This window comes from Pristis pectinata, chromosome 2 (genome assembly GCF_009764475.1).
Source record: "Pristis pectinata isolate sPriPec2 chromosome 2, sPriPec2.1.pri, whole genome shotgun sequence".
Taxonomy (NCBI): Eukaryota; Metazoa; Chordata; class Chondrichthyes; order Rhinopristiformes; family Pristidae; genus Pristis; species Pristis pectinata.
In genome coordinates, this window is record NC_067406.1 from 64,062,227 (window position 1) to 64,087,508 (window position 25,282).

General features: G+C 40.2%; 1 protein-coding gene across 1 annotated transcript; it reads right to left on the bottom strand.

Annotated features, from left to right (window-relative positions):
• Positions 1 to 311: 311 nt before the first annotated feature.
• LOC127583669 (ubiquitin-protein ligase E3A-like) lies at positions 312 to 24,743 on the bottom strand. The gene is made up of 10 exons (XM_052039895.1): positions 24,540 to 24,743; positions 21,674 to 21,996; positions 19,141 to 20,360; positions 17,170 to 17,314; positions 16,350 to 16,555; positions 14,907 to 15,071; positions 13,767 to 13,922; positions 8,323 to 8,396; positions 4,534 to 4,677; positions 312 to 1,487 (listed from the first exon to the last, which is right to left on the bottom strand). The coding sequence occupies exons 1-10, from the start codon at positions 24,602 to 24,604 to the stop codon at positions 1,367 to 1,369; spliced, it is 2,619 nt and encodes an 872-aa protein (XP_051895855.1). The 5' UTR covers positions 24,605 to 24,743; the 3' UTR covers positions 312 to 1,366.
• Positions 24,744 to 25,282: the final 539 nt, after the last annotated feature.

A 25,282-nucleotide genomic window follows, 5' to 3' on the forward strand; every position in this document is an offset into this window, starting at 1 on the left:
ATTATAAGTTTGCCCTTAATTCAATAAAGTTCACTCTTCATTGGAATGGTATTGTCAGCTGAATTATGAAACAAGTATAAGTTATGCACTTAAACTCACTAATAAAAGTTACCAAAGTCTACAGTACTAGTTTTGGAGACCAAACCTTTTGCTTGTGTGGAATAGAATAGGTAGTAAATTCAGCTGCATAGTTTAGCTACAGATTAATTTTTGCCAATGGGAAAGATGAGAGAAAATTTTGAATTGCTATAACATAACCTTTCTTCCCTTCCCCGTTTCTTAACCGGAATAGTGACTAAAAGACAGGATGTGAACTTGAATGCATTTTAATTCCAACAATACAGATTAATACTCAATTTTAAATACACCCCAAATCAATGTATGTCTGCAATAACAACTATACATTTGGTTGTTAATTTTATTTATACATTAAATTTAAACAGCTGTGTCTTCAAGAGACATGATCTTCATTTGATTAGAGAATACAAATTGACAACCCAACTATTTTTTTTAAAGTTACAATATTTTGATGTTATATCGTACAACACATCATAGTAGTCACTATGAAACAAGAGTCATTACATGCATTACAAGCACTCCCTAGTTAAGTGGCTTGGCACTGATCCTATTCAGGAGACAGTAGAAAATCAAGTACAAAAGAAAGTGGCTGCTTCCCGTCAGTATATCCGAGGAAGTTAGGTTAAGAGAAACCTAGAACCACAGAAAGATTTCATGAATTTGGTTTATAGAAATCACTTCCAGTAATGCTCCCATTCCAACCTCTTTCTTCCTTAAAATAGAGCTCCCACCACACCGAATCCCAAATTTTTAAGTCACGTCAAATGGGCAAAAGATCTTTCTTTGCCATGTTATTTGCTTTTTCAAAAAGAGGTGAATGGCGAGGGGAAAGATGCAAGGAGGCTTTAGAAAATGTTTCTTCTGCCAACTTGCATCATTCCCTCTTTTCATAAAATGATTTTGAATGTGCAATGATAAAACACATCTAGATACCCAACTTAACATAAAAGTGACCTCTTGAAAAGTACGTAATTTTTAAATTACAAGCTCTGGACAAATGTTTTTGAAGTTTGGTAGTTCATTGTCAAATCAAGCAAGATTGGAGACACAATATATCTCCCCCACAGATGCAGCTCGACCCAGAGTTCCTCCAGCAGTTTGTTGCTGCATGATTGTTATTGTTTGTCTCATCACATAACTTGCAATGGGTTGAAGGCTATTATGGAAAATTCAATGTCAAAATGGAAAATTGAAATCAAATGGAAACATACAAGTGGTCGATCTCTACTTTTAAAAAGTGTTCGCTTTTTCTGTTTGAGCTGACAATACTTGCATAGCCAAAAATTAATTACAGCATGCCAAATCCTTTTGAGTATGTGATCGCCTTTAGAAGCCTTTCCTTCAGCTTGTCCTTGGTAGAATAGTCTGGAAGCAGCAGTACATTGAAGCATGTATGTGTTGTTGGTAGCCTGCCAGGAGAAAAGAAACACTGAAAAATCATGGAACCATTGACGTTTATGGCATTGGTGGTCATTTGGTCCATACCTGCTGTTGAAAGTTGTTTAGACCAGTCGCAGTTTTCATCTCAGAGGCCCTATAGTCTATGACACATCACGTTAATCCAAGTTCTCTTTGAATCAATTGGGAGCTATTTCTACCACCCCTTCAGGCATCAACTCCCACCACTCAATGGGTTAAGAGTAATCTCAAACACCCTCCTCTAATCCTTCTACCATTACCTTAAATTTCTTCAGGGTGTGAGAAAGGGGTTACAGCAATCGGCAATGATGTTGCTAAGGGTTTACTGTGATGGGGGAGTGATGTGAAGAAGGGTTACTGTGATAGAGATGGGAATCTAGGTCTCTCACATTTCCACATACTGTGATCAAATCTTCCCTTGGTCTCTTCCATTCTAAAGAAAATAACCCCAGTCCAGCAACTTTCTCCTGAAAATAAATATTTTCTAGCTCCAGCAATATCCACATAAACTTCCTCTCCCCTCTTTGGTGAAACCACAACATGATCAGATGTCTCTGCAGTACTCTAAGCTATGGCTCAAGTGTTCTAACAATCTCCCTGACCTTGTAATGTGTCTCAGTCATTATACACAAATTTCCTATATACCTTTTTAGACACCTTATCTAGCTTTCCTGCTATCTCTAGGAATCTGTAGACATGCGCACCAAGGTCCCTCTGCTCCACTGCTTTACTCAGCACATAAAGAACATAAGAAATAGGAGCAGGAGGCGGCCATCTGGCTCGTTGAGCCTGCTCCACCATTTAATAAGATCACGGCTGATCAGATCCACCTACCTGCCTTTTCCCCATAACCCTTAATTCCCCTACTATGCAAAAATCTATCTAACTGTGTCTTAAATATATTTAATGAGGTAGCCTCTGCTGCTTCCCTGGGCAGAGAATTCCACAGATTCACTACTCTCTGGGAAAAGCAGTTTCTCCTCATCTCTGTCCTGAATTTATTTCCCTGAATCTTGAGGAAATGTCCCCTAGTTCTAATCTCACCCATAAGTGGAATCAACCTTCCTGCCTCTATCTTATCTATCCCTTTCATAATCTCACAAGATCCCCTCTCATTCTTCTGAACTCCAGCGAGTGATATCCTGTGGATGGGATGACTGAACTCCGATAACCACAACCCTAACTGCTGGATTGTTTCCGCTTTGATGCCTATTAATTTCAGTTTTATCAGTACACTTTAATGCTACACTTGGTCAAATGCTGCCTTAGCATCAAGTGTACTCCTCTCAACTCACCCCTGAAATTCAGCTATTTGGTCCATGTTTGATGTGGAGCAGAGGCAAAAGGGTTGGCAAAAGCCAGTTGGGCATTAGTGAATAAATGCCACTTATGGGAATTGTTGACAACAGCTTCCAACACTTTGCTGATGGTTGAAACTGTATGGATGGCAATTAGTCAGATAGGATTTGTGAGGGAAGTGTCAACCCATGAGGTTAAAGATAATAGTGGGGTATACTTTTGTCAGTGGTCTAATGGAGCTGAATGGATACCCAGTTCTGAGCTTCCAAATCTGAGCCTATCCCATTTTTTCCACAAAGTGCCACAACATCATGAAGGATGCATCTGGTGTTTATATAGGACAAGAGATGTGCTGTGGACACTTCCACTAATATTGTCATGACAGATGCATCAGAAAAATAGATATGCAAGGACAGTTAAATAGATTTGTCCTACATGTTGGTTAGCTTACTCCTGATATAGGGTGCAGTGGTAGTGCAACTTGTATCTCAGATGAGAGTTCAAATTCCAATATGCATGCTGTGGAAGTTAAATTCAGTTGATAATCTGGAATTAAAGATTAGAAATAGTCTTAGTATTCATGACCACAAAGCTCCCATGAATGTTGCAAGAAACCTTCTGGTTCACTGATGTTTTCTTTCTAGGGTAGAAATCTGTCATCCTTACTTGTTCTGGCCTGGGAGTAGCATCTGAGCCAAAACAATGTTGTTGATTCTTAAGTAGCCCAGCAAATTGCTCAGTTGTATCATAACTATTATGTTAAAGCAGGAATGAAACCAGCATAACACCCAGAATCAACCTAGGCACTGAATTTAGACATAGCAAAATTCACTACCAGCCCAGTACTCGTCATAAACATCTATGAACTGATTTTTATATTGGGAAAGTGTCCCATAGAGTAGTCCAGGACAGTTATATTGACAGAATCACGCCTTACAGACAGCATGCCAGATTCATCTTTCATAATCCTGGGTACATCCTGTCCCACAGGCATGAAAGAGTAGTTCCTGGGAGGCCAAGACATTAGCTCCAGACCCTATGGATTCATGACACTGGGTCAAACATGGGTAAGGAAACTTCCTGAATGCCATGTACTGACCTACTTGGCACGTTGAGCAAGACTTGTGCAAAGGATTGAAAAGATCAAGGGCACAGAATGTACTCTGGTTGAAGGATTTAAATGTCCATCACCACTGACCAAGTTGGCATGGCTGGAATATTGCTCCCATTTTGGGTAATGAACGAACTAACATCAAGGATAGACTTACTCAACCTCTTCCTAACCAATCTATCTGATGTAGAAGCACTTGTCCATGACAGCATTGGGAAAAGAATCTATCAGTCCTCCTCCACATCATGGATAGGAATACATTTTGTATTTTGGATCTCAGATATATTGTGTATTTGCATACTGCAAAGATTGCTTTATTCGAAGTTTGATTTAAAAAAAGGAATTCATTACCACATGGTACGTTTAAAATGTACTTAACATTTTCAGCAAGAGGAAGAAAGGAATACAAAGAAATGTTGATAGGGTTAAATGAAGAAAGATGGAAAGGTTCCTATGTGGTGTATATACACAGGCATTAATCTATTCTATCAAATGCCAGCAGTCAAATTGAAGATTATTACATTTGCTTTTCTCCCATTAGCTTATTTATGTAGTTTATCATATGGGCAGTACAACAACTTAAAGATAAATAAAATAGTCATAAGAAAAGTTATCTTAAAACATACCTGTCTGAATCTGGTCCGTTCTTGGTTATAATTAACTTAATTTTGCCAAGGCCACCTACAGGAGCCCGATCAGAGCCTGTGGTGAACTGCAAGAATTGACGTTTTTGTTCCTCTGGAAGACTGTGGGTTATTCCCCAGAAATCTCTTGAATAGTGTTCATGATGAAAGGAGAATAGAGAAAAAAGTAATTGTGAAAGTAGGTTGAAATTGATCAATTGTCAGTGCTGTCCAATATTTTGTATGCCAATTTGCAGCATTTGTTGTGACTCATGCCTCACTTTAGAGCTCACTGAGCTAAATTAAAAACTGATACAATTAAGCATCCAAGCAATACATTTTTAACCAAGTCCACACTTTAAAATTGCTGATTCTATTTTACTCAACAATTTCATAGAATCATAGAACAGCACAGCACAATACAGGCCCTTCAGCCCACAATGCTGTGCCGACCTTTGAACCTCACCTAAGACCATCTAACCCCTTACTCCCACATATCCCTCAATTTTAAATTCCTCCATATGCTTATCTAGCAACCTCTTAAATTTGACTAATGTACCTGCCTCCACCACTGCCCCAGGCAGCACATTCCATGCCCCAACTACTCTCTGGATAAAAAAGCCTCTCTCTGATATCTCCCTTGAACTTCCCACCCATTACTTTAAAGCCATGCCCTCCTGTATTGAGCAATGGTGCCCTGGGAAAGAGGCACTGGCTGTCCACTCTATCTATTCCTTTTAATATTTTGTATACCTCTACCATGTCTCACCTCATCCTCCCCTCCAAAGGGTAAAGCCCTAGCTCCCTTAGTCTCTCCTCATAATCCATACTCTCCAAACCAAGCAGCATCCTGGTAAATCTCCTCTGCACCCTTTCCAACACTTCCACATCCTTCCTATAATGAGGCAACCAGAACTGGACACAGTACTCTAAGCGTGGTCTAACCAGAGTTTTGTAGAGCTGCATTATTACCTCGCAGCTCTTAAACTCGATCCCACGACTTATGAAAGCTAACATCCCATAAGCTTTCTTAATTACCCTATCCACCTGTGAGACAACTTTCAGTGATCTGTGGATATGAACCCCCAGATCCCTCTGCTCTTCCGCACTACCCAGAATCTTGCCATTAACTTTGTACTCCGCTTTGGAGTTTGTCCTTCCAAAGTGTACCACCTCACACTTCTCCGGATTGAACTCCATCTGCCACTTGTCAGCCCAGCTCTACATCCTATCAATATCCCTCTGCAACCTTCGACAATCCTCCACACTATCCACAACACCACCAACCTTTGTGTCGTCTGCAAACTTGCCAACCCACCCTTCTACCCTCTCATCCAAGTCATTAATAAATATCACGAAAAGCAGAGGTCCCAGAACCGATCCTTGTGGGACACCACTAGTCACAGCACTCCGATCTAAATGCACTCCCTCCACCACAACCCTCTGCTTTCTACAGGCAAGCCAATTTTGAATCCACACGGCCAAGCTTCCCTGGATCCCATGCCCTCTGACCTTCTGAAGAAGCCTACCATATGGAACCTTATCAAACTCCTTACTAAAATCCACGTAGACCACATCCACTGCACTACCCTCGTCAATCTTCCTGGTCACCTCCTCAAAGAACCCTATCAGGCTTGTGAGGCAAGATCTTCCCTTCACAAAGCCATGCTGGCTGTCCCTGATCAGACCATGATTCTCTAAATGCCCATAGATCCTATATCTAAGAATCCTTTCTAACAGCTTGCCCACCACAGATGTAGGGCTCACTGGTCTATAATTCCCTGGACTATCCTTATTACCTTTTTTGCATAAGGGGACAACATTCGCCACATTCCAATCCTCCGGTACCATTCCCGTGGACAACGAGAACTCAAAGATCCTAGCCAACGGTTCAGCAATCTCCTCCTTCACCTCGCGGAGCAGCCTGGGGAATATTCTGTCAGGCCCTGGGGACTTATCTGTCCTAATGTTTTCTAAGAGCTCCAACACATCCTCTCTCTTGATATCCACATGCTCTAGAACATTAACCTTACCAACACTGTCCTCAGCATCATCAAGACCCCTCTCCTTGGAGAATACTGAAGGAAAGTACTCGTTGAGGACCTCACCCACTTCCACAGCTTCCAGGCACATCTTCCCACCTTTGCCTCTAATCAGTCCTACCTTTACTCTCCTCATCCTTCTGTTCTTCACATAAGTGGAAAAAAGCCTTGGGATTTTCCTTAATCCTACTCGCCAAGGCCTTTTCAGCCCCTTCTTAAGTTCCTTCCTTGCTACCCTAGATTCCTCATGAGCCCAATTTAAATATTAAAAAAACAAATTAAAAACAAAATAGAATGCTGCCAGTTCACTTTGATTCAAAATGGAAGTGTTAATTTCAGAAACCAATACATTCTCTCGGGATACTCTGTGACATCCTTGTTGTTCCAGTAATACAGGGAAAAAAACTTCAAAGTCAAGTTAAAAAGCTGCTATAGCAGCAAATTGCATCTGAATAAAAAAAAAACAATCACAATGCAAGCACAATTGCACTGGCTCTCCACTCATTGGAGCACCTAGACAACAGAAAAACATACATCAGGCTGCGGTTTATTGAATACAGCCTGGCGTTCAACACCAACACCCCCTCAGTACCAATCAACAAGCTTCAAACCCTGGGCCCCTGTACCTCCCTCTGCAACTAGATCCTCGACTTCCTCATCGGGAGACCGCAGTCACTGCTGATTGGTAATAACGTCTCCTTCTTACTGACAATCAACACAGGCGCACCTCAAGGATGCATGCTTGGCCCACTGCTCTACTGTCTCTACACTCATAACTGTGTGGCTAGGCACAGCTCAAATGCCATCTATAAATTTACCAATGACAGCATTGTTGTTGGTAGGATCTCAGATGGTGATGAGGCAGCATACAGGAGTGAGATAGATCAGCTGGTTGAGTGGTGTCACAGCAACAACCTCGCATTCAATGTCAGCAAGACCAAGGAACTGATTGTGGACCAGAAGGGGAAATCTGGAGAACACACACCAGTCCTCATTGAGGGGTCAGCAGTGGAAAGGGTGAGCTGCTTCAAGTTCTTGGGCATCAACATCTGAGGATCTATTTTGGGCCTAACACATTGATGCAATCACAAAGAAGGTACGCCAGTGGCTCTACTTCATTAGGAGTTTGAGGAGATTTGGTATGTCACCAAAGACCTTTGCTAGTTTCTACAGCTGTACAGTGCAGACAATTCTGACATTGCATCACCGCCTAGTATGGAGGTTCCAATCATTCAGGACCCTCACCATCCAGGTCATGCCCTCTTCGTGTTACTACCATTGGGGAGGGGGTACATGAGCTTGAAGGCACCTACCCAGTATTTTAGGAACAGCTTCTTCCCCTCCACTATCAGATTTCTGAACAGTCCATGAACACTACCTCGTTATTCCTCTTTTGCAGTATTTATTTATTTTTGTAACTTATAGTAATTTTTGTCTTGCACTATACTGCTGCTGCAAAACAACAAATTTCACGACATATGTCAATGATAATAAACCTGATTCTGAATGAAAGCAGCTTTTTCTTCTGGGACTGTCCTACTCAACTCTCGAAAATACAACAAACACTAAAGCTGAATCTAAAAATGCATTACTGTCCATAATATGCCAATAATGTGTTTAAAGACTGAGATTATATTCACATCATCAAGCATTCACATCCACTATATATTAACCTGGTGCATTTCTTAATGGGCAATGTAGATGGAACTTTAGGTATTGGATGTGGGTAGTGCAAAGACAAAGTAGATACCTTACTATCCTAGATTCTTTTGTGAATCCTCCATCATACTCTGTAGCTTCTTCAAGTGCATGGAAATCCAGATTCTGGAATGCAATGGAATTGTAAATAATAAGTAGCAACTAAACTACCATTTTAATCTGTTGCAGGAAATTGAAGCCAAGCACCCAACAGTGTTCCAATAGGACATGCTTCTCTCAGATCAGGCTGACACCAGTGTTGTAGCAAATTGACTAACAAGGGACACGCAGGCTTTAAAACGAAATAGTTGGGAGGGGGAAGGGCAGAGGGGAAAGAGCTCCGATTTGAGGAAATTTAGAAAGTTAAAGAGAAAGGACAAGTAGACAGTGCAAGGTAGCTAAATGGGTAATGATAACCAGAGCTTGTATGGGAAGGGAGAGGAGATACAAAAGTACAAGTGTTCCTTCAATTAGTCTCAGCAGGGGAAAAAGACATAATTCAAGGCTGTTTATCTGAATGCATTCAACATTTGTAACAAGATAAGTGAATTAACAAAACAAACAGAAACAAATGGGTATGATGTCATAGCTGTGAAGGAGTGGCAAAGTGACCAATGCTGGGAATTAAACAGTCTCCGATAATGAACATGTAAGAGAAACAGGCAAAATGGGAAAGAAGTAGCCCTAATAACAAAGGATGGGATAAGGGCAAGAGAGAAAAACTATTTGAATTTGGAAAATTAAGTAGATTCAGTACGGGTAGTGCTAAGCAATAAGTGCAGAAAATAGTGGTGGTTGTTGTTTTTTGGCTCCCAAACCACAGTGATAATGTAAAACTTGGGTATAAATGAGGAAATTGGAGGCAATTGTAACAAGGATAATATCATAACTATGGGCAACTTTGTATGTTCACTAGGCAAATCAAAGTAGCAATAATAGAGTGAAGAACAAAATCACTAAGAGATGCAAGAAATAGATTTTTAGATCAATATGTTAAAGAATGAACAAGGTAAGAAGCTATCTTAGCTCAAGTATTGTACAATGAAAAAAAAGGAGGCAATTGAAAATATGGTAGTTAAAGAACCTTAAGAGAAAATAATCATAATGAGAGAGAATTTTATAAAATGATTTAAAGCCATTTAGTTCAATCTGAAACTAAGGTTGTAAATATGTAGGTAAGAGGCAAGAGTTGGCTATGGCAAATAGGCAAACTAAATTAAAATTAAGTAAACGAGCAATGGCTAATATTTAAAAATTAATATACAGTTTCCAATAAAATATATACACCTTTAAGGTATAACCACACAAATGGTAAAGTGGTCCATGCATGGACAACAAAAAAATAATTAAAGATAAAATTAGGTACAAGGAAAGGCTTCTAATGTTGCTGAAAAGAGTAGTGAAGCAGAGACTGCGACTGTGGGAACGGCGCTCCCTATCGATAACTGGGAAGAACTTGGTCATCAGGTGTGAGGTGCTCTCAGGGCTGCTGTACTTGGTGCAGGTGTGGCCTGTTCCTCGCTCCTCTGGCTTGGGAATCACCCGCGCCGTCTTCCAGTTCATCTGGGGATCCAAGATGGAGCGGGTCCGACGGGCCACCATGCACAAGTCCCTGGACAATGGGGGTAAAGGTGTCCCCAATGTCGCCCTCCTCCTGATGACCACCTTCGTCTGTGGTTGCATCAGGCTGTGCGTGGAACCCAAGTATGTGGGCACCAAGTGTCACTACATACCGAGGTTCTACCTGTCCCTGCTCTTCCAAAGGATAGGCCTGGCCCCATGGCATCCCAGTCAGCTGGATGCTGCCGTGCTACCTGTCCTTCGTGAAAAATTTCTTACAGACCAATACCTTTGACCACAAGTCCATCAGGCAGCGGTCAGCACGGAACATCCTGCAGGCACTGCAGGAGAAGGACTCAATGGATACTGTTGGGTGGTTCCCGGAGCAGACTGTCCAGACCATCTGGCAGAATGTCTCATCGCCAGAACTCACCAACGAGCACCAAGACCTTGCTTGGCTGGCGGTGAGAGGGGCCCTCCCAGTCAGATCCTTCCTGTATGGTTGGAACCTCACTCCCAGCGCGCGCTGCCCCCGGGAGGACTGTGCTGGGGACGAGACAGTCGCCCGCCTCTTTGCGGGCTGTAGGTTTGCGAGGAGGGTGTGGCAAAAGATGCAAGGGTCCTTGTCACAGTTCACCCCCAGCAGCAGCGCAAGAGGATTCTCTGATCTACAGGCCGTTCCCGGGGACACACAGAGACGGACATCAACTGCTGCTGGAAGGTCATCAACTCAGTGAAAGATGCTCTTTGGTCTACCCGAAACTTGTTGGTTTTCCAGCACTGCACAATGTCCGTAGGGGAATGCTGCCGGCTGGCACATTCCAGGCTGCAGGAGTACGTGCTGAGGGACGCACTGAAGCTGGGTGCAGCCAACGCAAAGGCTTGGTGGGGAAGGACTACAGTTTAGGGTTCTTCTGCCACTGGAGAGGGAGGGGCGGGGACAGGTGAGAAAGCCCCTAAATATTGTAAATACGGGACTGGATAGTTTCCAGGGAGCCACACGTGTGGCATCAGTGCTGTTTTCTATAAAAAAGGTAACACTAATGAATGATCTGTACAAGAACGTAAAGGCTTGCACTGTTTTGTAATTGTATATAGTTTGTCTTTTATGAATAAAGTTTATTTTGTATAAAAAAAAGTAGTAAGCCAAAGGATTGAGTAAATAATCAAAATGAGCAAGAGGACCAAGGCAGCAATAAGCAAAAAGAAAGTAGAATACGAGGATAAGCTAATAAGAGACATACAAACAGATGGTAAAGGATTCAGTTAATAAACAACAAGGAAGAGATTAACTGAAGTTAATGCAGGTCCCATTCAAACAGAGACAGAAGAAATCATACTGAGGAATTAAATAATTTGTGTCCATCTTCACTGAAGGAGGAAAATGTCCAAGAAATTATGGGAATCAACATCACTAGAGAGAACAACATACTGAATGAAATTAACATTAATAAATAATATTGTGATTGAAAACTGATAAATCCCCAGGCCCTGATTATCTGCATAGCAAGTTTTGGAATATGTGGTTCTGGCGATATTACATGCATTGGTTGAAATGTTCCAAAATGCCATAGATTCTGGAATGGTTTCCACAGATTGAAATTTAAATGTTGCCTTACCATTGGACAAAAGGAAGGGGAGAGAAAACAGACAACTAAAGACCAGTTAACCTGACATCAGTGGCCAGGAAAACAATGGAATATAATATTAAGGATATGTTAACAGGGCACATAGAAAATAAAAATAGGGTTGTGCAGGGTCAACATGGCTTAATGAAATGGAAGTCATGTTTGACAAATCTGTTACAAGTTTTGAGGTTATTACTAGCAGAATAGATAAGGGTAACTTAGTTGGTGTGGTGTATTTGGACTTTCAGAAGACCTTCTAAAAAGAGTAACATCAGTGATTATTAAGCAAAATTAGAACACAAGTTATTGGGGATGATATACTGGCAAGGAGCAAGGATTGATTAAAGGACAGAAAATAGAGCAAGATTGAAAGGGTCATTTCCAGGTTGCAGAATATGACCACCGAGATGCTACAGGGATGTTTGCTGGGGCCACAGCTATTAATGATTTGGATGAGGGTATGAAGTTAATATATCCAGATTTGCTGATTGCCATAAATGTATGGGGCAGTGTGGGATGCACTGAAGAGGGATACAGAAAGGCTTTGGAGATAGACAGGCAACATGAATTGATGAATTTATGGCAGATGGAATACAAGGTGGAGAATGAGGTTTTTGGAAGGTGCTGGCATTCATTGGAATCATTGAGAGTTAATATGCAAGGTACAGCAAGCAATTAGGAAGGCAAATAGTATGCTGGCCTTTATTGCAAGAGTATAAGAGTTAAGACAGCCTACTGAAATTATATGGGGCCCTGGTGAGACTGCACCTGGAATATTATTTTTCAGGTCTGGTTTCCCCAAGTAAAGGAATACTTGCAATAGATGGAAGATAAAAAGAAAGTTCTCCAGATTGATTTCTGGACTGGGTGTTTACTTTGTATGAGAAATTAAGCAGTGTGAGTCTATACTCTTGAGTTAAGAAGAATGAGAGGTGATTGATTGAAACATAAAATTCTTAAGGGGTTAGACGGGGGGGGGGGGGAATGCAGGGATGATGTTTCTTCTGGCTGGAACATCTGAAAACTGTAGTCACTTTCTCAAATTAAAGACATGGCTATTCAGGACTGATATGAAGCAATTTTTTCCTCTTCAGAGTAATGAATCTTTGGAATTTCCTACCTTAAGAGGGTTGTAGAAACTCACTGAATATATTCAATACAGGGTTTCTTAGATTTTTGGATATTATGGGAATCCAGGGTTGTGGGGTCTGGACAAGAAAGTGGTGCCAAGTTAATGGTCAACAATGATTTTTATTGAATGGTGAAGCAGGCAAGAGGGGCTGAATGACCTACTCCTGTTTCTATTTCTTCCACATATGTCTTCCACGATGTGCAAGAAAGAATTTTAAACAGGAGGTAAGGATTATTGAGAAAAGAGGAGAAACCATATGCAACAAGAGATAGATTTTTGGAAGTGTTTTGACAGTAAGGAAGGCAGACAGAATAGTTTATGATTAGGGGAGAAACATCCACTGAAAATTTGACTTTAGAAAGAAGAGATCAGTAACACAGTAATGGAGAGCAGGAGTTTGAGACTGGGTTAGAATGAAATGGAAAAATTAGAATTAAGACAAGGATATAGGTCTTGGAATATGTTTAAGCACAATGAACCACAATGAGAGAAAACTGGCATTTTGTAAAAGGCACAGGTGGTAGAGTTTCTGATTAAATGAAGTTTATAGTATTAGAAAAACCTGCTGGTTTTGTTACTATCAACAACACTACACTACATTTGATAACGATGGGAATAATTATGATAAAATAAATGTCTATTTAAACCAACTAGGTTTAAAAGGCTCTTCATAGATTTCAAACAGATTCTCTGAAGGGTATGAATAAAATTCAATTTGGAAAGAGACAGACATCTAAAATTGCCTGAAGTAGCAAATCAGAATTTTGGTAAGTTTTATTTCAAATAGGTGACGACACACACCTTCAAAAACAACAGTCATACGGCCATGCTATGTGAAATAAATTGATTGGTTTTCTACTAATTAATCTCCTTAGCAATTAACCAAACGTCTTTGAATCAGGTACTACGTATTCCATTCACCACAATTTGAGTGTCAGAAATTTGACGTTAGTCAATATATTCAACTAGGATGAGAAATTCTCTCGTATCGAATGACAAAATAGATAAAAGTTTTCTTTCTTTTAAAAAAAATGTGCCCCAGCACATTCTCAGTAACACAAAAAGATGCATTTCACTGTGTGTTTCGATGTACATTTGACTAACAAATAAATATCTATATTACTAGTTTACAACAATTCATTAATCTGGATTTAGAATAAACTGAACAAAACTTACTTTGCTACCACAGATTAGCTGTTCAATTTCTTCTGGTCTGAAAAGGTACTTTAAGGGAGACTCATTTGTAACCATATGGAAACCTCGATTGAATGCTCTGAACTGTTTTTCCACTGACTGGTTCAGAATATAATTTGCATATAGTTGAACGAATTCCTACACAAGAGAAATTTTAGAAGCTTAAATCAAACAGTTGATGTTTAAAATAGGATAATCCAAAACATACAATATGGCATGAATAATTACGCTTACTTGCATATAGAGTTACACAGCATGGAAACAGGCCCTTCACTCCAACTTGTGCATGCCAACCAAGGTGCCTACCTGAGCTAGTCCCAGGTGTCTGCATTTGGCCCATATCCCTGTAAACCTTTCTTATGCAGTAATCTGACAGTGCGTTAGGGAAGTGCAAATAGTTATGGGAGTCACCTTTTGGATTAAACTTCATTCAGGTGGATATTAAATATTCAGTTGAACTTTCTTGAATGTAAAGGAACTCTCCTAGATTTCTGCCCAAAATTCATTCCTCAAATGATGCAACAAAAAAAATATCAATTACTTTCTCATTTCCATGTCTATTTGAATTGTCCCTGTTTGCTCACAAAAGCAGTAAATACACTGTAAAACATGAATTGCAGCATCCTGTGCTGCTTTGGAGCCAATTTTGTCTTCATTTTATTTCAGTTACTTTGCTATAGATTATAGGGAACAAACATGCTCAATAGACTGTATCTATTCACATGCAACTTTATTTTAGAATCCAAAAATTTTACTCCAGAAGCACTACTTTTCAGCTATGCTTCATGACGCAAAGAGCAGAAATCAAATTATTCTAATGAAAACTTCTGGTGGACTTCAAGTTGCAGAAGTGAGAAATTGTTTGTTGCCCTATATCTCCCAATACTATTCACTCAGCGAATGCCTTTCCAAATAGGTTGCGAAGTAATGTGCAAGAAAACAGTGGATTAGCACATTAATGCACTGTCTCTCCCTAACTGCAGAAAAATGTAATACAAACTATAGAAACTGAACCTTTTCCCAGTATCCTAACATACGCTTCTGGAACACTACTTGATAATTGCATACTGTCCATCTTAAATGATTATATAATTTGATAATTAAGATCAATGTACTGCTAACCTTTTTATTCTGGTTTGTGACTGGAATCTCATCACTGCTTTCTTTTAGGTTATGAGTTATTGGCACTCCAAATAGGTCATTGTATGATACTTTAAAAGTGATCATCATATCTTCTTCTATATTCCCTTCATATTCCAGGACTTCCTTTAAGCTTTGGTATAGTATCTGCAAAGAATTGGTTTCAAATAATAAATATATATAATATTTCAAAGATTGTCCCTCAAATACAGTCTCTAAATACATTAGCCTAATTCTACCAATCCCATAAATCAGTAAAATTGCTGATGGTAAATAATTTCATTCCAACATCACCTAAGTAATATGTACTTTTTCCTCATCATCACCAAAAGTGCATTTGCACGCTTTATCTAGATTTTAAATGGTTAATTACGTACAAGTTAACTTGAAGCTTCCTTCAGCATAGAAACATAGGTACTCTAAAACAATCTTCTACTCAACTAATTTCCCCATCTCTTTCAGTAATCTGAACACTGACCTGGACTTCCTATTATGCCATCTAATCAAGCCTGACCATGTCTTCAGTCAGAACTTCAGCAGAGATTACAATATCATACTCAGGAGCAAGAATTTGATCAGTTTTCTGCTTCATCAACTAGACACATTAAACTTTGTTTCATTCTGACCCACTCAGCACAAACTAGGTACAAATCAACGATCTTCACAATTGCTATGGTAACTCATCAAGTCATGTTAGGAAATGCACAATGCACCTAATAAACGATGTTGCAAAGAGCATCTACAAAATTACACTGAATACTTCCATGGATTGTGACCCCTTTTAACAATTAATCTACTTACTTTGGTAACTTCCAAACAGGCAATTACTGTGAAGTTGGTCATAATCTTTCTCCTAATTTGTCATGTTCACTGTATAAAGTGGCAGTCTCTTCCTTACAAACGTGATAGAGAGATACAGCATGAAAACAGGCCCTTTGGCCCACTGAGTTCATGCAGACCATTAACCACCTATTTACACAAATCCTACATTAATCCTAGTTCTTTCGCCCTGCATTCTCATCAACTTCCCCAATCCTACCACTCACCCTCTCACTTGGGATAATTTACAATGGTTAATTAACCTACGAACCTGCATGTCTTTGGGATGTAGGAGGAAACTGGAGCACCTGCAGGAAACCTACGCAGTTACAGGGAGAATGTGTAAACTCCACACACAGTACCTGAAGTCAGGATTGAACCTGGGTCTCTGAAGCTGTGAAGCAGCAGTTCTACTAACTGTGCCAATGTGCACATAGTCCATCCAACCAAAAAATGGTCTTCTTTATTGAAATCCATTTGCTACTATATTACCAGTTGATCCACACATAATTTTATATTGATTTATCATCTTGTAACAACTATATTGTATTTAATCACACATGATGAAAATTAACCTCAACATAGTAATTAGGAGTATTAACTTACTGGGTGAGAGTCAGCAAGATCTTCTAAAGTTCCCTTCTTGCCCATCAACTTCCTGTAAACCACCATAGGGAAGTGGACATCAAGGATGCAGTGATTGTATATCGCCAAACCCAGCACTATTCCAATTAGTGTGAATTGTCCATCATTCTCAAAAGAGGTAGGGTTGAACCAAAATTGTTTTGTATAGCTATCATAAGTAAACATTCCTACGAGAAGAAAAAAATTCAAACATTTTCCTATTGGAATAGGACGATCTAAATTATCTAACCACTTAGTTAAATGCCTGAAGCATTGGGATCTTTAACACATTACTCTTTCTATCCCTATACAGTTTCATAATACTTAATTACCAACACGGAATTTGAGGTTACCCATATTCTTTTAATAGCTGTCCAGTAATCCTCTCTTGGACATGATGTAAATATTCTCCTTCATCCCAATCCACTAGTTCATTTAAATTTAGAGATGCATCATCAAAACTGAGATTAGTAGTCATATTCAAGCACTGAGCCACGTGAATGGCAAATGTTTGAATGGAGATTTTCAGAACACTGAATTGCAGATATCATCAAATTTTCACCTCTGAATCCAGCCCAAGAAGAACTCATCAGTTTTTTTTAAAAATTATTATTTGAAAACAGTTTGGGACCATCACTATAATAATCCAAGGAAGATACCTTCATCTTTAATTTGTATTTCTTCCTTTCATACCAAGACCACTAAGAGGCAAGAAATCTCTGGATATTTCATCTAATGAAAGGTTGTGATATCTGCAATCATAGATTACTGTAGTCAATGTACCAAGATTGGAAAGTAATACCTATATCAGGATTAAAAATCTCTTCAACAACCAGCTGAAAGAATTCCTTAGAAACTCCGCCTTCATCCACTCCTTGTTCACCCTCAAATTCCACGTATAGTTGCTTTTTCAAATCTGATGGATTCTCAGTGGCAATCATTTCCAACTGCAAACCACACAAATAAGGCAACTTAAATAAGAAACTTCACAATACATTCCACAGAATTATCCTAATGGGCTCATGAAGGGACAAATATGATCATGGGACCTTAGGAATTCAAGCAACAAAAGTCTTAACTGTGTCCCAAAATTGTTCCAGTGTGTGGAGTTATCATTTCAAAGGAACAATGGAAGGCACTTTTTCAGCGGGCAAATTACATGAGTGATTAAGAGAAGCATGATCTGGTATGGTGACACTCCTGATGTGCTTCGTGGATGATGAAAAGGCTTTGGGGTGCAAGGAGAAGAGTCACTCTCTGCAGGCTACTCAGTCTCCGACCTGCTCTTACACTGTTGACTTTCTGATCAAAGTATGCATATAAATTAGAACTTTACTTTAAAGGCAGTTCGATACAAAGGATTACATCACACCTGCTGAATGATTTCAAAATTTTAAACATACATTGGCCTCCCTAATCCAATGCCCATTCCACTATGAATACAAAAGGCTTAATGTTAAGTTCATCCCATTTTCCAGCTTTATTTTTCTCCTTACTCAATTTGATATCCAGTGAATCATGATCCAGTGGACCTACAGCAGAAAATTCAGGCCATTTAACTCTACTTCATGACTAACCTCAGTGGCAAAATGCAGAATCTGCATCATTCAATTTACTAACTATTTTAGAACAAGATAGACACTAGAGACTGTTGATGTTGGAATCGAACAAAAAAAGTTGCTGGAAGAACACAGAGGGTCAGGCACCATCTGTGGGGGGAAATGAACAATTAACAATTCAGGTCGAGATCCTTCATCTGGACTGGATAATGCCCAATTGTTTGCAAGTGTACATATAGAATTTAACCAAATAAACAGCTGCAAAAAATTAGCAAACTGCTGGTAAGGAGTTAGACTGCCAAGTTTTTTTTTAGTATAGATGGGTTCTTGATGGTGCCATCAACCTGGTAGGCCAAAGGACCTGTTTCAATGCTGTGTGACTCCATGAACACAGCTTTCAATGGCAGATTTAACATTCCAGGGACCATTCATGAGAAAGGCTTCCAATTTACTTCAATACATCAATGTGTGTGTTATTTTTGAACTAGTTTGACCCAAACTGATATCAACTTACATTCCCTTTATACCTCTGATTAATATATAAGACAGAGGTGTAAGCCCACATTAGGCAGATCCGAGGAACACTCCAGGAATGGTATGGTCATAAAGCCTTATTTATATAAGACAGAAACACCAAATAACCATAGGTAGCGTAAATGTTGGTAAAAAGAATGTAACACTCAAATCTCACCAACAATGCAACTTAGTCAGAGGTCCATGTGCTGATGCTAGCTATCATAATCCTACATCAGAGTTTCTGTAAGCACAGGCACAATGGGTCAATGGTATCCTTCACTTCTATGCTGCTCTATGAAAGATTTAACTTGTGAAGTTGGTGATTACCTCCTAAGAGTCACTTGCGTAAATGCATTCCATAGTTTGTAATCTTCTGCAGGAGGGTAAAAGAAATCTCTCTCCCTATTTACATTTCTAGTACAAAACTTAAATGAATACTGTATTGCAATTCAAATTACCTATCCCTAAATTAGTAAGGATTACAATTCTCTTAATTTTTCGCTTTACAATCACTGTTCACGATACTACCCAAATAATAGAAATTCAATTAAGTGTGCTCTGTTAGAACTGAACTTATTTTTTTTTAATTGTTTAGAGGCTGTTGAGAATTTAGATTAAATCTATTAACAAATACAATTGAACTTTTTGGCATCAGTGCTTATAAAAGGTAGCTTAGCAAGAAAAATATTGGTACATACCCGTACAAGAGCATCATCAATCATATGATCACGCCTTACTTTTAGTCGAAGATAAGGTTGAACTTGCTGTCCTTGTACCAAGTTGTACAACACAGTTATACGGCGCTCACTGAACATTCGAATTCTGTTGTCATAATAGAGGCCTTGACTTTTAGTATAGGGAGTAAGGAGGAATGGACAAGTCAAGAAAGAAAATTTCTTCTCACTGTCTACTTTAAAAAATATGTAGTCTTTATCCACTGCAAGAACATTATTTAATGATTCATTAACAAATTCATCATAAGGTATGACTGGCCGACAGCAGTCTATAGCCTTAAAGTTAAGCATTTTTTCTAAAGGGTCCACCCGGGGACCTTTCTTGTAATTGGTGTCCTCCATTAAAAGGTTCTGTTGCAAATTCCTCTCTCTGGTTTCTTGTGAGGATTCCTCATCATCATTCTCCAAAGTCAACACGCCACCCATCAAATTTGCATAGTACACCAATTTTAGACACTTGGCTGCTGCAACTACGACATCATCTTCATTCACCAAATTTCGACAACTATAATCATTGCTTATAACTTTGTACGTAATAAGCTGCTGAAAGACTTCAACCATTCTGCGGAGATCAATAGCACTGTACGTTGACCACAGTTGAATTAGGTTGGCTTGCGCTGACAAAGGAAGCTTGCACATTGCTTTGCAGAACATAGGCAAGGCTCCTTCCAGGTACTCAGGACTATGAAGGTTATGATTTTCCATGACAATTATGAATAAGTTTAGGTAGTTTGAATCTCTGTTGTATGCATTGTGATAGCTTAAATCACATTCCACATCTGGCGACAGATACATCAAAGCATTAATCAGTGCAGTTTCGATCCGGTTATGTACTAGAAGTTTTCTGTACACCCGCCGAACAGATTTCACATCAACAGTTAATTCTTCTGGCTTAAATGATTGCCTAAGACAATCACATGATTTCTGTTGAGAGCAACAAGGTACTGAATCTTCACATCCAACTACTGCTACTGTTTTATCATCTTTTTCCAAATTAGCTTGAGTATTTTCTGGTAAACAGTGCAAGCATTTTTTCTGCATTTCAGGTTTCCTAAAGCTCTTAACAAGCTTTTCTGCACTGGAGAATATCCGGCCAATAACACGCACCAGTAGTGAGAAATCTCCAGTTTCATTGCAAACACTTAGAATTTCATCAACTTTTTCTTCAGTAAGGTAGTTAATGTCTAGAGATTGAAATAAATTATTCAGAAATTGGAGTACGTAAGTTGTCTTTGCTTACCTACCCATCAAGATAAATACAATTTTGCACCAATCAAGCTAATTCAATTTTTGCACATACAAGCTACTATCAGAACTAGGCTATTGCTAGCAAGTAAGAATTACTATTAGTTATTTTATAATAGGGATTTCTACTTAAAAAGCACTTCAGCACCTTACTTCACCAAGACCTTACAAATTCAAAAATATTAAAATTTTCAAACAAAACTTTATGAAGAAAAAAATTTATGTTAATCTTGGTGCTAGTGAAGTTAACCATTTACATATTTCTAATTCCTCTAATAATGGCAGGTACATTGCTGCCACACAGCTCCAGTGACTTGTGTTCAATCCTGACTGGAGTTTACATGTTCTTCCTCTTACTGTGTGAGCTTCCTCCAGATGCTCAGGTTTCCTCCCATTTTCCAAGACATGTTGGTTATTGGGTTAATCAGCCACTGTAAATCACCCCAATGTGGGCAGATGGCAGTAGAATCAAGGTGGAGTCAAAAGGGCATGCGAGAAAGAATAGGTTACAGGGAATTAAGTAGGGAAGTGAGAACAAGTAGCAAATGCGAGTGCCCAGTGGTCCACTTTTGGTAAGCAGAACTGGCACTGTGGGATGAACCCTGAATTTTTTCCTGTGTAAATGTTAACAATTTAAAGCTTTTCACATACATGTGAACAAATGTAGAAATCTTATTCTGATCAGCAGTTAGCCACTTGGTAGTTTGCACTCCAACGCAGGGAGGGGCTGGTGAATATGCAGCAATTCCCCATCACTTAGACTCTAGGTTGGACATGACACAGTAGGTGCTTTGCTATACATTTTAGTGGAGGCAAATGGCTCTGAGGGACTTTGGTAAGCCATTATTATTTTCAATACTTCAATTGTTTCAGCCTTACAGTTTTAAGTTTTCTTTGGGTTTTGTGTCTCTAAATATTTTTTTTAAATTAGAGGTGTAGTTCTGCTGGAAGTCAAAGCAACACTGGCGGGCAAGGCAAAAGGAGGCAAAAAAAAACAGGGCTGTAGCATTCAGCAATCATGGTGCTTAATGGAGTCAGCAAGAGAGGATACTGTATTACAGGGGTTGCCTGTCAATGAAGCAGCAATGATTTCCATGATTGCTCATCATGGAACGAATAAAGAATATATTTAAAATTGATTTTAATTTAATATCTTTTGGTACCAATGTTTTAAGATAAACATAATAACTCGTTTTTTTAAGAAAAGGACAACTTCGCTTAGCATTTACTGTACAAGGAAAAACAGCCATACCTTGAAAGTTGTCCTGCTTCTGTTTGTTACTACTGATCACATCAATGTCATTCTCTGCAACATATTTGAGATCTTTATGTTTAAACTTGTCATGTGAAATATTTTGGCAAACCAATGACCTTGGCTTCTTAGTGGGCCAACCCGTACATAATTCTGCCCTGGTCCGATACAACTCCAAAGCTCTGGCTGCAGCTTGATTATTGTCCAACTGCTTGAAACCTGGGCGGGAAGCACAGTTCTCATTTGCACAGAACTCATTTCCACAGCCTTTTGTTAACTGACAGTAGTAACTTTCAATCAATTGTTTGGCAGCTTCACGTTTCCTATAAAAAAAATAAAAAGGTGCTCTGGTTCAGTTTTAAAGTCTTAAATTCATTTCAAAATATTTACTTGTGAGTTAACTTAATACTAAGTATTCTCTGATCAATAGAGAAGATTGATTACTGACAGCTGATTAATTACATTTTATATAACATTACTCAATTTGCATTAATCCTCCTTAACGCCTTGGTTAACGCCTTGGTTTTCTATAAGATCTAAGAAGTCATTAGACTACTCAATTTCTGAATTGTTATTTCTGTTGTCATACACTAATTCAAAACAACAGCTTTCCATACTTTCACAGAAGTTGGGACAAATGGACTGAGTGTGTGTTAATATTTCCTGTAAAGTTCCCCTTTGTACAGAAAGCTGGAATTGTTTGTAAAATATCAAACCTCAACCAAAGCAAGATCCTCTTACAAGCAGATTATGCTCAACCAGTCCCATCACCTGAACTCACCATCTGCAATGCCAACTCGCTTTTTCTGGACAGAGAGAACCGAACAAGAGAGAACTCTGTGCACTGGAGATGTTTCCCATGAGACAGAGCAGGCGCCAAAGAGCATCCAGAGACATACCACTAAAGCCCCTATTTGTCTTGACCTCCACCATCACCAGATCACCCGATGACCTCTGACGGTTGACTGCAATCAAAGGCTTTTGGACAGATTTTAAATGTCTCTGATAGTCAAAGACATTTACAAACAATCCAAATATTTTTAAATAATTAAAATAAAAAGGAAAATGTAGAAACTAAATGCAATTACAAAACCCTTAACGTATAATAAATAATGACAAAAATTAATACAGAGTAAAGTAACTATGTTTACCTTCATCCAAGTCACCTTTCCTCCAATGATCCTCTCTGATACAAACCCAAAGAACTAGATGCAAAATGCATCTGGTCTCTCTCTTCAGCATGAAGGGATTCCACTACTCAATAGCAAGTTGAGCAGCATTGCAGGAGATCAGAAGCACCAGCATTTTATCTTCAGCTAATTTCCCACTTCCACATTGTCTATACATGCATGGCAGTCCAAAACACAATGAGTTACGAATAGCTGATATCCAGCAGAACCACTGGGCGTCAGTCAGCCTGATTGACACTAACACAGCTAATAATTGCTACTATCCTGACCAGCACAACATAAAGAAGGCAAGTCCGGTCATACAGCAATGTTAAACGTTGACGTGTACGCAATTTCCAATTAGATCCTGTACTCAGTTGTACAACGACATATTTCAAATAAACACCAGAAAGTGCACAATTGCAGGTGACATCTTTTTGAAAGGGCAATAAAGTGAACCTCCACTTCATTCTCAACTGGTTGCAAAAGATCCCACAGCGATATCTAATGAATAAGGGAATGTATTGCGCCTCAACCTAAAGCAAAAATTGCAAATTCTACACTAGGGTTTCACACTCTCAGTAGCTTCTTCTTGGCCGTTCCTGGGGCTTGCTATCTGTCTACCCAATCCCATAGCAATCACTTCCCTGGATTGGAACAATTAATTCCAATACACCAAGGGATATGTCTTTTCGGGTTGAGGGAGGGGGGGCGCGAAGAGAAGAGGGAGTGAAATGTGGCATTAACGAAACATAGGTAAACAGTCCACACACAATTTAATTGTATGACTTTTGTTCTTTCCCCCAAAACAAATAGGCTTACTGTGGCATGCCAATAATTGCTAATAACGAAAGTAAACATGAAGTCAAAGCAGAAAACGCTGGAAACAAACAGCGGGTCAGACAACATCTGTGGAGACTCTTACCACTGATGCTGCCTGACCTGCTAAGTGCGTCCAGCCTTCTGTTTTTATGTTTTTATTTCAGATTTTCAACATCAGTAGAGTTTTTGTCGATTAACAGATACAAACATTACTTTTCTTCATTTTTGTCCGTCTTGTCTTGCCCGCCACATTCCCACAATTTTAATACCTTCCCCGTAATTTGGGTAGAAGCTTTCGTACATCCTAATCATGGTCACAAATACATCCACACAAAAACAAATCTGGTCGTTAAGTCTAATTTGCGAAAAATGCCAAGTGAGATGCAAACACTTCTTCCTGGAACAGATCTTTTCAGAGTGACCTTATGGGAAAATGCCTGAATGGCCAAGAACTGTTGCGCATTTGAACACATTATGAAGGGCCACACTGAACTGTTAACATTTCATAGTTACTGAACGTCAACGGGCATTTCATTAAGTACTGATACTGCCCAGTGTTCCGGGTTTATTAATGTCCCACTGTAAGAACGTCAGGCAAGAGTGCGGCGTGGCTGCAATTGCAATGGCAGCAACCTCGTAACCCAGAGATTGCCGTCGCCACAGGAAAGTACGACGAACCTTGCCCACACTAAGCTAACGCAGGCTGGGCGTTTGCTCGCCCAGATCGGGCCCCAGTGACTGCAGCCAGGCTTCAGGCAGTCGAGGCCCCGCTTGGGCCGGCCGGCTGGGCCCTGCCTGGCTCGATTTCTAGAACTCTCGCCGGCTCGGTGAACGGCGAATGCCGGCCAATCGGCCGGACAGACAAACAGACTCACCGCTTCAGACTCGCTGGGGAGCGTGCAAGCAGCCTGACAGCGACGTTGGTATCAGGGGAAGTCATGCGAATCGGCTGAAGGAGTCGGGCCGACAATTTCAATCTCTCGGTTCGCCTTCCCACCGCTCACCGTCCCGTCCCGCCCCGCCCCCTCCGCACCACACGCTCCCCGCCACTGCCCCGCCTCCGCCCTCTCCCTCTCCCCGCCCCCGCCCCGCCTCCCCATCGCACCCTCATGGCCCCACCCCGCCCACCACGACCACCACCTCCGACTCACCGCACTCCCCTTGAGCCGTCCCCCCACGCTCACGGCCACGTCCCCTTTGCCCCCCCCCGGCTCCACCTCCCCACCCCACGCCCCGTCCCCATCACATGCCGCGGGCCCCGTCCCCTCCCCTCCCCTCGCCCTGACCCCTCCCCACCACACACTCCGGGTCCCGCCCCCTCCCCACCCCACTCCCCGGGTCCCGCCCTCTCTATCTTCCATTCGCTCCAAATCCTCACATTCTTCCTCATTTGACTTCACACCGTAAGCCCGGAGACCTGTCCCCTCCACCTTTCCATTGCATGTTCACAGTCTCCTCACTGGAATGTACATGAGTTTAAGAGCGGTGGGAAACATTCAAGGAAAAATACATTAATTAAAAGGAATTCTGGACCCCAATGGAATGAAGACAGAGAGATCCAGAAAGAGAAGTGTCAGAGATCGACCACATAAATGTAAGAGCAGGGTGGCAATTGGCA